General features: G+C 35.9%; 1 protein-coding gene across 8 annotated transcripts in view; it reads left to right on the top strand.

Moving 5' to 3' along the window:
• BMPR1B (bone morphogenetic protein receptor type 1B) overlaps positions 1-17,252 on the top strand; it is a 398,805-nt gene that overhangs the window by 285,512 nt on the left and 96,041 nt on the right. Inside the window, exon 1 of one of the 8 annotated variants that reach the window (XM_055296978.2) lies at positions 6,658-6,753. The exons of 6 other annotated variants lie outside the window; for them this stretch is intronic. In XM_055296978.2, the coding sequence (XP_055152953.1) occupies positions 6,681-6,753 (73 nt within the window). In that variant the 5' untranslated portion in view covers positions 6,658-6,680. Of the gene's footprint in view, positions 1-6,657; positions 6,754-17,252 lie in introns of those variants that run through there. One more of the 8 variants, XM_063611163.1, reaches the window with a different exon arrangement.

The raw sequence follows: 17,252 nt of genomic DNA, 5'->3' as shown, positions 1-17,252 counted from the left end.
TAAAAGGCTATGGCTTCCAATTGGAAGAAGGAAATAACTGTTGTTATTAATGTGCCTGTGTGTTGGAACAGAAGTTTAATTAAAAAGTAAATTTTATTCCAAACAGTATTAGCAGGGATGTTCACATGATAAAGAAAATAACACTCACCTTATTGTTCTTATTAAGAATAACAAATATATTATTATGTTTTCTTAGATACAAAGGAAAATATTTTTCATCTTATCTCCAAAACTTTATTAATTTCCCTTGAAATATAATCAGCTGCAAGAAGTAGTAGCGGTCAGTTTGCACAATGGAAAGTAACCTGTGCTTACCTCCAGAAATGAAGACATTGCTTCCCATGTGTGTAGGATAAAATCAAAACTTCTAATTATGGGCTACAAGGCTCTTCCTAACCTCCCCAGTCTACTTTTCCAGCGTAATTCCCCTGCTCTCTAGGCATATCGAGCTTCTCGTGTTCTCTGCAAGCCCTACTCTTTTTCTTACTCATAAATGTACTGTACTGCCTGTTCTCTTTGCTTAGGATTCCTTTGCCTTCCCTTCACCCAGTGAATTCCTACTTATCTTTGAAGACCCAGTTCAAATGCCTCCCCCACGCAAGTCCAACCCTCACCCTCAGGCAGAATGAATCTTTGTTTATTCACTGTTTTTTCCATGTTTCCTCAGCATAGCAGGCAGTTACTGTACTGCATTGTCATTATTGGATTGTATGTTTGTCTTCACCCACTAGAGGATAAGCTTTGTCCTGAAGGCAGGTGCTGTCTCTTTTTAATGTTCTCACATGCATTCGGTAGATACAATCCCCCCCCAAATATAGCAAATAGTGAATGTTTTTTAGATAAAAACTGTATGTAAACATAAAATCAGGAGATTTGGGGAGTTTCTGTGTGAAAATGAATCACAAACTGAAATTGATAGCAAGGTAGTCTCAATTTAAAACTCTTCAGTATACTTCTACTTCAAATGCATGAATATTTAATGAATTAAATAAAAATGAATTGATTCGAATAAATATTTAGTTTTTCAGGTATAATTTGACTTTTTTTTTTTTTTTTGAGGTGAGGTCTTGCTGTATTGCTCAGGCTAGTCTCGAACCCCTGGGCTCAAGCAGCCCTCTTGCCTCACCCTGCCTAATAGCTGGGACCATAGCCAAGTACAAACCACTGTCCGGCTTTAATTGAATTTTTAAAATCTTGACTTAAGAGATGTTTTGTATCCTTGTTTTAGTGATCACACTGTTTGTGACAGGAACAACTTGACAAATGTTACCTTGTAGCCTATTATATTAAAGAACATTATTTTTATTAGCAAAGCTTTTCATATGGGAGGCAGGAGAGAGATTAGTGAGAGTTGTCAGGAAATTACTGACATTTTCTGATATTTTCCTGTATTCTGGGCACTGTATTCAGTAGTCTATATTCCTTCATTTATTTAGTCCATATAACAATTTAACAGGTAATGAGCAAACAGAGAGTTTAAATAATCTGCCCCAGATTATACACGTAGCACAAGTAGGCCCTTTCTACTGTGCAGCAAAGACTCCGTAAATCTAGAATGTGTGAATGTCATTAGTAAGAATTCTGCAAATGACATACAGTGATGACATGTCCTACTCATATTAGTAGTACTCTCCATAGTGCTCCTTTTTCCTTCCTCTGCCCTTCTGTCAGGTATACATTTTCAAACGGAGACCTTTCTTTTAATCTTTTCTCAGAGCTTTCTTTGAAGACTCATTTGGTGTATAAATTAACTTGCAAAATTAAGTTGGCTATCTCAGTAGAAGAAGAACGCCTCAGACATAAACCATTGTTATTCTCCTTTCTGGTATTTCTTCTTGTAGGTAAAGATGTAATAGAAATAGAATCTATTGGAGCAGTTAAGTGAACCTGTGATGAAAGCTGCACAAGCAGGTGTATAACCGTTTGTTTTGGCACGTTGGTTCCTTCTCTGCAGTCAACTCTGTAGTTAGGAGATTTGGGAGTGAATGTTTAACTGCTATGAAACCCATTTTTAAAAATAAACTTTTAATTTTATAATTGATTTAGAAAATTTCCAAAGGTAATATAGAGTCCTCATATACCCTTCACCCAGTTTCCCCTGCTATTAACATTTGACCTTACTTTGGGGCTGTGTATGTGTCACAGCTAAGAAAGGAACAATGGTATATTACCAGCAACTAAACTCCAAACTTTATTCAGATTTGTTTCCTCTCTCCCTTTCCATAATGCCATTTTTTTCTGTTCAAGGATCCCATCTAGAAAACCACTTTGCACTTAGTCATCATGTCATCTTAGTCTCTGTTGGTTTGTAACTCTTTTTTTACACTTTCCTTGATAGTTTTAAGCAGTGATGATCAGATATTTTATTGAATATTTCTGAAATGGAGTTGGCCTGATGTATTTCTCATAGACTGGGGTGGTTGGTGTTGAGGAGGTAGACCATAGAGGTGAAGTGCCATTCTCATCATATCGGGGGCACCTGCCGTCAGCATGGCTTGTCTTCAGTCGTGTTAACCTCGATCACCTGCCCAAGGGAGTGTTTGCCAGTTATTCCAGTGTAAAGTTACATTCCTTTTCATACGGTACTCCTTGGAAGCAAGTCACTAAGCACAGCTTAGAGTCAAGAGTGGGGTTGATTAAGCTCTGCTTCATGGAGCAAGACTATCTAAATATATAAATTTTTTGAATTCTTCTGAAAGGGAGATTTTTCCCATTCTACCATTGATTTACTTGGTTATCTAGTTACTAAATCTTTATTTTAAAAATAATTTCAACTTTTATTTTAGATTCAGAGGGCACACATGCAGGTTTGTTACATGGGCATATTGTGTGTTGCTGAGGTTTGGGGTACAATTGATCCAGTCACCCCGGTAGTGAGCATAGTACCCAGTAGTTTTTCAACCCTTAGGAGCCTGCCTGTCTCCTTCCCCACTCCAGTAGGCCCCAGTGTCTGTTGTTGCCATCCTTATGTCCATGTGTACCTAATGTTAAGTTCCCACTTTTAAGTGAGAACACCCAGTAACAGGGATACATCTGTTCTTGTGTTAATCTACTTAGGATAATGCCCTCCAGCTGCATCAATGTTGCTATGGTTTCATTCTTTTTTATGTCACTGTAGTATTCCATGGTGTATATGTACCATATTTTCTTTATCCAGTCTACTGCTGATGGATACCTTGGTTGATTTCATATCTTTGCTACTGTCAATAGTGCTGCGATGAACATATAAGTACCCATGTCTTTTTGGTAGAGTGATTTATTTTCTTTTGGATATATACCCAGTAATGGCTTTACTGGGTAGAATGGTAGTTGGTAGTACTGTTTTAACTTGTTTGAGAAATCTCCAAACTGCTTTCCATAGTGGCTGTACTAATTTATATTCCCACAAACAACGTATAAGCATTCCCTTTTCTCCACAGCCTTGCCAGCATTTGTGGATTTTTGACTTTTTAGTAATAGCCTTTCTGACTGGTGTGCGATGGTATTTCACTATGGTTTTGATTTGCATTTCTCTATGGTTTTGATTTTCATTTCTCTGATAGTGATGTTGAGCATTCTTCTCATGTGTTTCTTGGTGTTTTGTATGTCTACTTTTGAGAAGCGTCTGTTCATGTTGTTTGCCCACTTTTTAATATGATTATTTGTGTTTTGCTTGTGGAATTGTGAAACCAGTTCTTGACCTGGTACAGGTAGAGGCTTAATTAGATTGGATATTGGAAATTAAAATATAAACTGTAGATAAAAATATGTACATTAGGGTGAGAGGGTTAAATCATTGGCAAATCTGGGTGGTTCTGCTAAATTAGACTTTTGATCTACATAATAAGTTTCATGAGATTTTTTGAACCAAGTAGTCAGGGGCCTAATATGCCATTTATAGAAGATCCCCTTCATTGTTGGCACCTAGCGTATGTTAATAATTAAATTTAAAATGGAGGAAATTAATAGGGATACGTCTTGATTTTTTAAAATATTGCTAAATGAAAGAAATAGATATTAGCAAAAAGTTTGACTAAGTGGAAACCTCTCCTCACACGTTTAATCTTGTTTTCACTCTCCGTCACCTAGTTGGAAGGTGAGGTTCAGAGATTCATCCTACATGCTGAAGTCTGAAAGTCTTTTTGGAGATGGGGTCTTGCTCTGTCACCCAGGCAGGATTGCAGTGGTGTGATCATAGCTCACTGCAGGCTGGAACTCCTGGCCTAAAAAAATCCTCCTATCTTAGCTTCCCCAATAATTGGGAATACGGGTGTGAACCACCATACCCAGCTAATTAAAACAAAATTATTTTAGAGACATGGTCTTGCTATGTTGCTCAGGCTGGATTGAACTCCTGGCCTTAGGTAATCCTCCTGCCTCAGCCTGCCAAGTAGCTGGGATTACAGGTACGAGCCAATGTGCCCAGCATAAGAGTTTTTTTTTTTTTTTTTTTTTTTTTTTGCAATTCATATATTCCAAACTCTGTAACCTATATTCAAAGTCCTGCACAATTTGGTTCTACTCTGTCTAGCTTTCTTTCCAACCACTTACTAATAGGAGCTGTCTGTTCCAGTAAGATTGTCCTCATGCTGTTGCACAAATTGAAAATTCATTTCTACCTGTAAGCCTTGCTCATATAATTTCTTTCCTCTCAACTTCTGTATTGCTGTGTAAGTTCAATTCATCTTTCAGCATCCAGCTCTCCCTGCAATCTGGGCCCGTCTGTTCCATCATCTGCTTGGAATTTCCATGTTTATTCTGTTGGGGCCACTTCATCTTAAAATGTCTTACATTTTTTCTTAATTTTTTCTTATATACTTATTCTGTGGTATTATAGCCTTCTTGAGGAACCAACTCAGCTTGCACATAGTTCAAAATCAGAAATGGTTGCTGATATGAGTTCTTTTGAACTGAATTAGGATTCTGGGGAGAGAGCAGAGATTCTGTCTTTAACTTTCAGCCATTTATAGAAGCCCATATTGGGGAAATGTGAGCAGTGGGAGCTGTCCCACATTTCAGCTATTCACTTCTTGCCCCAAAGCTCAAGGCTGGATTCCAAATTGGCAGTGGAACCATGTTGTGAATGTGGCTCTGAGCCCAACATAGAAGGTTTGAAAAGCAGATTCTATTGCTTGATTTTTATCTGTTTTTCCCACATAACCCTCTGCTCCTGATCATCCTTACTCATTTTACTATATACCAATCTCTTTTCCTAACTAAAAGAGATATAGATAAATATTACTCAAAGACAATTATTTTTAATCACCACCAACCTCCATGTTTCTGACGATTAAGATGCATGGCTTCTGTGAAATGCAGAATGTGTAGTTTAGTAAGCTTAGAGTAGTTTAAGGTTTCCTACATGGTTAAAATTCTGTATTTTGCTTAAATTTCATGAAAGTACTTAGGAAAGTATAAATTGAGGGTGTTGATTGATTGTAGTATGTGTAAAATCATCAAAACAAAACATTGTTGGGCTTCCTAAGCTAGAGGGTAGATTTGAATGGTACCTAGTGGAATAGTGCTGGGAGGTGCAGGAGTAGGGGCAAATGAGGGATGGGAGGTCAGGAGTAGGGGCAAATGAGGGATGTCTTTTGAAAGTGAGAAGAAAGCAGAGATTCTTTTTCCAAGAAAAGATTTTTTAAAATATCAAGTAAACGTATGATGATGATATCTTAGATATAAACATTGTAATACATTTGCTACTCTACTCATAAATCCTTTATCAGGCAAACTGATGGGGTTTAATTATGACCTCTGTTTGTATTTGTCTATGGTAACATTGTAGTTTCTACATATACTGACAATTCATTTATCTTTCTTGGTGTTCTTTTAACAGTTCTCAGAGTAAAACAAAAACAAATTTGAAAAAATTTCTTTATCTCATTCAATATCATGGCAAATGAAACTTCACAAAAATGTTCATAATTTACATTGAGAAACAATTACAGTTAAAATCTAAAAAGTGGAAAAACTTGCAATGGTTTTATTTACATAATAAAGTCGGTTAGGTTAACAGCTCTTAAAACTATAGTCATAACTGAAATATCTTAACTTGCAATATTCATTAGAGATTTCCTTTATATGTGACCCTTTTCATATCTGTGCACTTGATTCAAGGGTATTCACTTCATTATTTATCTGTTGACATAGTGTGAGTAAACTGCTGTAACACAATACTTTGATCTGTTGCACTATTTTTGGCATTTCATTAAGTAAAAACATTATTTCTTGTTTTCTTTTTACATTTCTCAGTTAAAATTCTTAGCAGAGAAAAAAATGTTGGTAAAAGGAACAAACTATTTTATGACAGCAGCGTTTTAAATGAGGTTTGCTATGGATTCCCTTCATAGCTGCCCGAGAGATTTGGGGGACATGGGTGTTGCCAGAGCAAAGTGAAGACCCGGCGTGTGCTAGCCCTTGTGTGGGCAGCTGGGTCAGGCTCCTTTCTTAAGAAAACAATCCGGCTCAGGGTCCTCACCGCCCTTTGTTGTCCTCCCCACGAGGTGATCAGTTGAAGTCTCTGTGGTGACAGAACCAGTTTGTAACAGGCTTGTCTTTCACGGTCCTGTCTCAGGGTTGCTGGCAGGCTTGCGAGAAGATCTGACAAGAGTGGCAGCAGAGGCGTCTCAGTGAAAGACGGAAAGGCAAGAAACAGGAGGCTTAAACAGGCAGGGCACATTGACTGGTCTGCTGCTGCAATGGGTTGGCTGGAAGAACTAAACTGGCAACTTCACATTTTCTTGCTCATTCTTCTCTCTATGCACACAAGGGGTAAGAAGATCAATGCCCTCCACTACAGTGCTGACAGGGCTGAGTTAGAGTCTGATTTCGTGGCTTTTATCACAGAAGGGAAAGTTCAGGCCAGAAGTTCAATGTCTATAAAGTTCCATCCCCCATCCTCCAACTGCACTGTAATTTTACTACTTTCTCTGTTATGGCAAGGCTTTCTAAGTACTCTGTTAGAATAATTTTAAAGAGACTTAACATTTCTATTTTCTCTAACAATTGAGAATTAAATGCAATTAAACTTGGAACTTTAGGAAATTCATTCTCAATACACTGTGACAGTTTATATGTGAAGAATTTAAGAAAATAGCAATTCTAACAAACTTTTTTTCTGATTATTTTAGTTTGAATACTGTTAGATTTTTATAGGTTAGCTAGTTTTCTTTGAAGTTCATCATCATTTTTATATGGATGCATTGAGTAAATCTGTAATTTTGCAATAGAAATAATTATAGTTTGTGACTATGTCAAATGTTTATTCACCTTTAAGAACAGGGGCTTGCTTTGTGATAATTTTGTTCAGAAGAATTATTATTTTATCAAGTTGACTAAAATACAGAAAATGTTAAAGCTTATTTAAAATTTTTGAATTAAACAGCAATTTTAAGAGTAGTTGAGCTATTTTCAAATGAGAAAGAAGCTAATGAACTGAATATGATATAACTGGCCATGGTAGTGCTTGCAAAGAGGGAGTTACAGAGTTGGAAATAAGGAAATAATGGCTTTATAAAATTAAGCCAAATGATAAAGGGAATAGGTATGAGATGGAAACATATTTATAGTTCAGCTTTATGTACTTGTGGATGCATGTTATAGAAATAACTTGGCTGTACTATTTATCAGAAGAGTGTGTACTTTTGATTGGGATTTACAGAATTCAGATTTCCATAATCTCAAAGTATTCTGTGACACTATTAAGATACTATGTTCTGTGGCTTGGCCCTACGGAAAATGTTTTTAATTTCTGTGTATATAAATGTACTTTTACTTATACCGTATATATAAGTTTAATTTTTGTGTATTGATATGAAGGAATGATAGGTATTTCATCGACCTAGTTTGCCAGTTTAGTCTCTAAAAATTGTTATAATCTGGTACCCTGTAGGGAGAATAGAAAGACTTCAGGGAAACTGTCTTAAGAATGTTCCAGGAAGCCCAAAGCATGATATATGTGAGGTAAAATTCTTATTCCTCTATTCTAGCTACTACTGCTTCTTCATTGCCTGAGGGTCATTTTTTATTCTCTTTTAACATTTTCTTTGGAATACACGAACACTTGCTTTTAGTATTGAGTTATTCCAATAAAAAGCAAAGAGGCCATATGCTACAAACAGAATCTTTGAATCATAAAATGCTAACCTTAGAAAGTACCTTAACATAATGTGGTATAAAATAATGTCTTAATGTCTTATTTCTTCCAGTGAGGAAGGTGACGTCCAGAGACATTCCTTGTCTTCCTCTAGGTCATATAGGTGTAGGGAACCTTTTTAAAAAGCTCCCTTTGCAGGGCACGTGTGTGTGTGTGTGTGTGTGTGTGTGTGTGTGTGTGTGATGTGCCTGTACTTAATTTATCTTATATCATAGTATCATAGTGGCTAAGAGTACAAATTCTGGACCCAGAATGCCTGGTTTTTAATCTTAGCTCTGCCACTCATTAGTTGTATGAACTCAAATGAATTATCGTTGTCTCAATTTTCACAACTGTAAAATAGGGATAATAATTATATTTACTATTGATTTGACTATTAAATGAGTAAGTATACATAAGCACTTAGAATAGTGTCTGGCACATAATATTACCTGAAAGTTTGCTGTTGTCAGTATCATTATTAATAATTAATTTATGCAAAAATAGGAGGCAACCAAGCTAGAAATGTACATTGAGATAGGATTGTGAACATCCAACAGGTCATCTTAGTGTGATGAACATGTTGAATCCCAATTGATTTTCCCAGCTTTGTCACCAATTGACTTTTTTTGTTGAGGATTTACTCTCTGTAACTTTCTATAAAGTACACTTGATGTTGTTTATTTTATTTTTTTTGCCCTGATAAATACAGAATGTGCTATAAACAGGGAAGGACTATGAGATTAACCAAAATTAAGCCACTTAGACTATTAAGTTAAATATTCTTTGACAACATCTAACATGCTTTAGAATTATTAATTCTGCATCTACTTCAGTGAGAATGATGATCACAGAAAAGGAAAATACGAAGCACTGATAAATGATGTGTTCATGACTTTTAAGTGAGTGACAAAGCCAAGATTAATATTCTGAGATCTTACATCCATATTTAAAATAAATGTCTTTCAAAATGACAACTTGAGGCATTTGGAGAATGTGAGCATAGGTGCATAAAAATATTTTGTTAATTAAATATATGGAAACCTAAAAGATTTATATGAAGGAATATGTGTAATATTGCAGTTCCACCTCAAGTGGTACAAAGCTCTGCAAAGTCACAATAAGTGGAAAGAACTCTTCCTACTTGGGATAGAAGCAAGGGTGGCCTATGTATATGGTGACTTATCAACCGAAATCTTACCACTGCCTAGCTATTACCTTAAATGTTTTACTTGAAAGAGATACAGGCTTTGAAAAAGGAGTCATGAGTACATCTAGGTAGAGGTCTTGAACTTCAAGTTTTTTAAATACTGGAATATTGTGATTGCTTCAGAAACATATTTTTAAATCTAGGGAAATGGGGAATTGCCTTCCTAAAAGTGAAAATGTGACTTGTAATGGTCAAAATCTGTAGTGTTAATTTCTACTTGAAATGGATTATGTTTAGATTGAGCTACTTGTACTACCCTGCCCCTTTATTCTCCAAACATAGTAGAGACTCACAGGCAGTCATAATGAATATAGTGCAGTGTGTAAACAGTATTAAAACATTGAATAGAGTGCAATGTATAAACAGTATTAAAGCATCATTTTGTTCACTACCATTCTTCTTAAGTTCTGTTAAGGGAATTTAGTAAAGTTATAAAGATGATAGACTGACAGACCTAAAAACTAAAGGACTCTGGGTTTGTTGTTCTAACACAATTGTGGCAACAATGTACCCGTCCTGACGAGGATAGGCCTCATGTTCCCACATTTAAGATGGTGAAATTTTCATTTAGTTCCCTGTTAAATGTACATGTGAAAATGTCTACAATTTTTCCCCCATAAAATAATGCTAATAGGCTATTAAAGCAATCAGATTAAGTAAAAGTTGGCAGCCACATTTATTTTAGGAGCAATTCTACATCAATAAAGATACTTACAGGAAAACCAGGTGAGATAGGAAGTAGAATTCCACTCTTTTGTGAATACAGGAAAATCCTCAAACCCAGTGATCAAAACCAGATCCAAATCTCCATGGTCCCTACAGTTTTATATAACCTGGATTTTATATACCACATCTCCATTGCCAGGCCCTATTCCATAGGTTTGCTATTGTCATATTTACATCTGGCCTAGTTGACACTAATTTAAAATTCAAAAAAAAGTTATACATTTTTTTTAGTATAATCAGGGCAAATAGAGAATCCAATAAGAGTAGGATAGCAAACATGGCTGTGAATAGGTAGTTTCACAATTAGAATGATTAATATTGCTATGCGGCATCAGTTTTTGGTAATATTTTAAGTGAAAAGTGATCCTTATTACCATATGGCAAAATATACTGAAAATCTGAACTGTTAGACCAACACAGCTGTTAAATGCATAAATGTGGTTATGTGTTTAAAATGTTTTCTACTACAGCTATTATGTGGCATTTCTTAATCTCAGGCTATTAGTCGGCAGTAACTGCAAGTTGTGAGCATCACAGATGTAAGAAATTTGATCTCTGGTAATTTACCTGGGAAGAAAATGGCTAAACTATAGTTTTCAATTTAAGTTCTGCTCATTAGATTGGATAATAATTTCACATAATTGCCAAGTACAGACTGAAATTATTTGGTTTCACCTTTTTTTATAAGTTATTTTCAAAATGCTAGCAACCATATGCAAGTCTTATCTGTGTATAAATATCTGTACATAATATAATTCAAACTTGTAAATTACAAATATATGAAGGCTTTTGAAAAAACATTGGAACATCAAAATAACTCAAATTAGTTTCTTTTCTCTGTAAGCCAACTGAATCTGAAATAACATTGTACAGATATTTTATTGATTTAGAACATTATACAAATCTTCTATTGATTTAGAATTGCCAGGAATAAATCTATGAATTCTTCCCCCAACTTTTCAAATGCATATCTATTTTTAGAATTCATATAGGAATTTGAACAAATCCTCCAATAAGAGAAAATATTGACAACTAATTATAGAACAATTATCTTAATCAGCTAAGTTTTCTGTCAAGCTTTCTTATGCTGCATTTTAGGTCCAGATGGACTCTTTTGGTCTTGATTATTATACTTGTTATCTATAAAATAGAAACTTTGTGTATATTAATATATATTTGTTGGTTTGGGAAAGTGAATAGTAAAATATATAAGGATGATCTTGTGACTTTGCACTCAGAATCATCTTATTCTTACTCTAGACCTCTCCATGTTTCTTTTAACTTGGAAAATATCTTTCCAGATTAACTGATTACTCTGCTTGATACTATCTCTGTTACATTCTTTTGATGATTAGTTAACTATATAAAATCATAGTATTGATATTTTGGTTATGAAGAACAGAATCTTAAGTAGAGAAAGAAGTTTAATGGAGACATAAAGAAAAACTAAAGGAAACACAGGCCTCATGGGACCCAGAAGGCCAGGAGGGTCCGAAACCTCTCCTTGTCTATGTCTATCTCTCTCTGAGGGCCTTGTGCACATTCCACTCTCGCTGTGTGTTTCTGCTCCCTTCTTTTCTTTTTGTTTAAAATTCTTTAATGGATGCTCCTTGTATTTAGGATAAAATCCAGATCTTTCTATGTCCTGCAAAGGTCTGATATCAGCTGGCTCCTGACTCATCTTGCAGCTCATCTCACTGCTTACTGAGCATCAGCCATATAGGCCTTTTACTGAAAACAAACAAAACAAAACAAAACAAGACAAAAATGATCCAACCTTTTTCTTACTCAGGTACTTCACATATACTGCTTTCACAGTCTAGAAAGTTCTTTGCCTTTCTACTCTGTTTATCCATGCATTTGTGTAAGTGCCATTTAGTTAAATTTTCCTTAACAACCTAAATTAAATGAAACCCCCTTGATATAATCCCTCATTGTGTTTTATTTTTCCTTTATGGTACATATCATAATTTATCATTATACATGTCACTCTCCTGCTGGAAGCTAAGCTTCTCAGAAGAACAAACTCTGTCCATTTTATTTATTGCTGTGTCTTGAGTGCATAGCACAGGCTTGGCATATAGAGGAATCTATGTCCCTGGACATACTTAGAGTTTCTTGCTTGACTCAAAATGGTGGCTGCAGTCCCTAATGTTCCAAGACCATTTTGCTTAGCCCTACAGAGTTAACTGATAGATGTTTCACTTTTTTTTTGAGACAGAGTCTCACTCTATCACCAGGCTGGAATGCAGTGGTGCGATCTTGGCTCACTGCAACCTCTGCCTCCCGAGTTCAAGTGATTCTCCTGCCTCAGCCTCCCGAGTCGCTGGAACTACAGGCACACGCCACCGTGCCCAGCTATTTTTGTTGTATTTTTAGTAGAGATGGGGTTTCACCATGTTGGCCAGGATGATCTCAATCTGTTGACCTCGTGATCCACCCGCCTTGGCCTCCCAAAGTACTGCACTTTTATTTTTAATTTCTTTGGAGGGAGAATTTGATTGGCTGCGGACCCTTACAATAATCAAAGGTAACCTACTAGTCATGTTAAAGATTTTTGATTGCCAGTGTAATCCAAACCCTTTTCTAGAAAAACTGCACCTGCTCACAGTGTCTATTATTGTCTAGTTTTTCTAGAAGAGGGTTTGGATTATATTGACAATCAAAAACCTTTAACATGGCTACTCTTGTTACTTATGATAGCAATATAAATACTTCCAGGACTCTTTTGTTTATAGTGAATTGATATTGGCTACCAAGTGAGTTATTTATCAACTAAATGTTTTGAAAATTATTTTAAATAACCCTTTAATATTTCTCACTTGAACTTCAGAATTCAGCAAATGTTACTACCGAAAATAATGATAATGTTTTTCTATACGTCCTACAGAATTATCTTAAGAGTAAATGAAGGTGGATCTGACTGTCTTTTACTCTGTAAAAAAAGATGCTATAGAAATTTGGGATATCAATGTGGTGGCAGAAATAATGTATGAAACAAGTAGTGTAGTGACTTGACAGACTTTAGTTCTAGGACATTGTTATATATAAGTTTCACTCCTTTATTGAAATGGTAGTTGCAAACTGTATGTCTCACAAAGAACATCTCATAAATTTTGCATTTATGATTTCTGAACAGGACATGAGTTTGAAGCTAGTGTTATACATCGTTCATTCAATCAGATTCTGGGAACTTAATGTCTGAAACTATGTTTATGATTTCTTCTGGAGTCCAGAGGAAAATTAGTGTACATTTCAAATTCACTTTTGAAAAACCTCATGAGTACCTGGTGAAAATTGTCTTTGGTTCATAGTTTTTTACTGCTGTACAGTGTTCAGTGTTGCATCATGTCCCCATAGTCATGTTGTGTCTTCACAGTTTTAATGGGAGTTTTACATAAAAGGAAATAGTGACTTACACTACTTAAAAAAAATCAATTGTGTCACTTCCATGATGTAGAAACTGCACTGATGAGATAATAGCCAGGTATGAGTCAATTTAATATAACAGGGCATCTTAAAATTTTTTCTGGCCATTTCTGTCTACCTTCAATACAAGCTGTGCCAAGGCCAATAGCACGGAGCTTCAGAAAATCCAAGCCAAGGTTTGTTTTGGAAACGCCACATGAAATTATCTTTCTGTTATTACATTTATAGAAATATTCATTATCAAACTAAGTCTTTGCTAAAGTGTTTACCTTTATTTTCTCTCTAACATAAAACTACGTTTTTTCAAATCTGAAAAATTCAAATCAGTATTTCAAATCACTAGTTTTTTCAAATCTGAAGAAATTAATAAAAACTTGTTGCCTGCAGTTGTGTATAATTTTAATGATTATGCACTTTTTTATGGCGCTGAATCTCAACTGAATATTTGTCTTGGTTAGAGTTGATATGCTCAAATATGTGTCGTTTTCAAATTGCATTATAAAACAAGTCTTTCTGTTCCTACTTTATAAAAAAGTTAATGTTGTAAGAATAACATGCTGTATTTATCCATGAAATAATGGCTGATTTGAGTGAGGATATGTGCACCAGCTCTTTGGGGGAATAGTTGAGTGGCTTTTCTGAATTTAACTTAGCCTCTGAATTCAACTGAAGTTATTGAGAACTGTGCAGTGACCCGAAAACAACAACAACAACAATCACAAAACAGTTCCATTGTGACATGTTAACAGAAGAAGGGTAGATGCCACTTAAGTAGCCTTTTTACTTCACACACTTTCTTAGACGCATTATGCATACCCACACACGTATGTTTCATATATATGTATATATATAGTGTATGTTTTCATCGGATTATTACAATTTATTGAAATCAGACAGTATCACTAAATATTTCCTACTTAATTTCCTGTGCCCCGAGTGGAAACATGTTCAAACTGGGGGAAGAGTCTAAAGGAGAAAGAGCCTTGTGCTAAATCGTGATTTTATAGGCACATGACATTCTTTCAATGGGGGAATTTCTGGGGGATCGTTTTTGGGCTGATTTTATGCATATATACTAAACAGTTTATTCATAACATAAGCATATTAGTAGCTATTATGAATATTATTCATCTACTCTACTTAACCTATTATGGTAAAAAAAATTTTTTTCTATCTTTTTTTGTTAAATAAACTTAATGGCAAACATCTTGCAAATTAGATTTTCATATATTTCATCTCTTTCTTATGCTCAATTTAATCTATCAAAGCCACACATTGTAGAAGACATCTGGTATTGAGCTTAAGCAGCTGGGTTTCATTTGTAAGGGTTTTGAGCAAATTTCGGTGCTTGCCAACAATAATATAACAGTTGGCCAATGTGTTTTCCTTGTGGCAGATTTGTGCAGTGTGGCAAAATAGACCTGAGTTCAGGATCAGGTGCTTTTCTGCCTCTTTTTGGTCTGTCTGGTGGGGCTTGAGGTTTTATGCAGATGTTCAGTGAGCACTGGCTGAGCACTTGCTGCAGTGGCCATTGAGTACGAATCAGCTGGTAAGCAGCATTTGACCAACACCCCTCAATTTGAGAAACATGGAGTCTGCAGTTTTCCCAGCATGGTTCTATGTATTTCCTGTATCAGAATCACTGCAGGTCGTTTTTAACATACAGGTCCCAATACCCCATTTTGAAACCACTAAACCAAATATTTGGGAGTTGAGCTGAGAAGGCTTAAATTTAATAAGCTATCCCAAGAGAGTTTGTACACATTGAATTCAGGATAATAAAGTGCAGTTTATTCTTTACCTATAGATATAACCTCTAACCCTACTTTCAGAACAAGAGAAGAAACTGTGTATTTAAAAGAGATTTTCAGACTTTGTTTCAAAAGTAACTTACCCATATACCCAGTTTAGACATTCTTTTATAAAATATTTTATCAGCATGATATGTTGTTTAATAAAACAGTTGTCCTAGCACTACACATATATTGTCCCCAGTGATGAAGAAGGGATAAGGAATCTTAATTTACTATGAACAATCCAAGTATGAGCTGAAAGATTTCTGAAAGAGTGAAATGAAATAGGAATCCCAAATTTCCCGTCTCTTCCTCAGATACATTTAACTAGGTGATTTCTGTCTCCAAATAGTTATGAGATACCTGTGAAGCGCCTGGAAATCTGTTCAGAGTTTGGCTCTGTGATTGCTCCCTCAGAAAGCACTGCGTTGCAGTTTGCATGCTCCTGGGCCCTCTGCTCATCCCCAGTTACATTAAACAGGTTATTCCTAATGGAAAGAGTTATGTCTTTGTGGCTATCTAGGCAGTTTTGGGGACTGTTCTGAAAAGAAACTAAGTCATAACTCTTTCCTGCTTCTGCTGGAAAAGATCTATGCCAGAATTCTTACTACCTTAGTTTAATATTATTTTGTGGATTCTGAGTCCAGAATTGGGTTTTCCAGATAAACACTTTTGAGTTCCCGGGCAATATGGAAACATACCCAGGGAATGACTGTGTGGTGGTGTGAGGTTTGCCTCTTCGGAAGTAAATAGATAGTGACTGATTGTTGTTAAAATGTCATTAACTGAAAATATACTTTTTACCATATCTTGCTTTGAAAATTAGCACTCAGGATAGCTATTTCAGAGAGCTCCTGTGTTCCCTCAGGAATTTTTGACTTGATTCAGAATAAACACACACACACACACACACACACACACACACACACCACACACCCCTCCATTTAATATACATAGGCAATATCCCAGAATATATAAAATTAAAAGAGGGTAAGAAAAGAGGCATTCCAGATGCTTGGGATTGTCCTGTCATGCATGGCCTACATCTGCAGCTTTTTTAAGTTTCTGGAGGAAGTTCAGCAATGCAGCTGTCTCTAATGTACTGTGAACCTTGAAAAGGAATTTCCTTTCAAGTAAGAACGGAAGTAGTTTGTGTGTGGGATGATGGAGCTGGAGGTTTCCTTTAACAGAAAATAAAGTGCTGTTATGTAAACAAACATCTGTACAACCTAAAACAAAAAGGCACCTACATTTGAAAAAAAGACCTAGTTCATTTTTGTTATCTACTTTTGTTTTCTCATTTTTGAAAGCGAGGAAAATGAAGCAGAAAGTTGTTAGGTGAATTGTTTAAATTCTCACTATTAGTACTAGAGTCCCAGGACAGAACTTGGGATCCTGGAGTTTTTAGTTCTAGTTCTTTAGGAATTACTTTAGATTTGGCCTTAGGATTGCTGTTTAGGCTGTATGTTTAGAAAGCCAAAACAAGGTCTTTGCCACATGATGTGTTTGGATCTGTGTCCCCACCTAAATCTCATGATGAATTGTAATTCCCAGTGTTGGGGGAGGGACCTGGTGGGAGGTGATTGGATCATGGGGGTGGTTTTCCCCCTTGCTGTTCTTGTGACATTGAGTGAGTTCTCATGAGATCTGATGGTTTAAAAGTGTGTGGCACTTCCCCATTCACTCACTGTCTCTCCTGCCGTCACGTGAAGATGTGCTTGCTTCCCCTTTGCCCTTCCACCATAATTGAGTTTCCTGAGGCCTCACCAGCCATGCCTCCTGTACAGCCTGTGGAACTGTGAGTCAATTCAACCTCTTTTCTTCATAAATCATACATTCTCAGGTAGTTTTTTTTTTATAGCAGTGTAAGAACAGACTAATACACCACAGGAGCATTTTATTTAAGAAAGAGGTTACAAAACATACGCTACCATTACCACCACCTCCAAGAATAAATGTCAGTGTATGAAAAAAGCTC

Source organism: Symphalangus syndactylus, chromosome 10 (assembly GCF_028878055.3).
Source record: "Symphalangus syndactylus isolate Jambi chromosome 10, NHGRI_mSymSyn1-v2.1_pri, whole genome shotgun sequence".
NCBI lineage: Eukaryota > Metazoa > Chordata > Mammalia > Primates > Hylobatidae > Symphalangus > Symphalangus syndactylus.
This window is presented reverse-complemented; position numbering and strand designations above follow the sequence as displayed.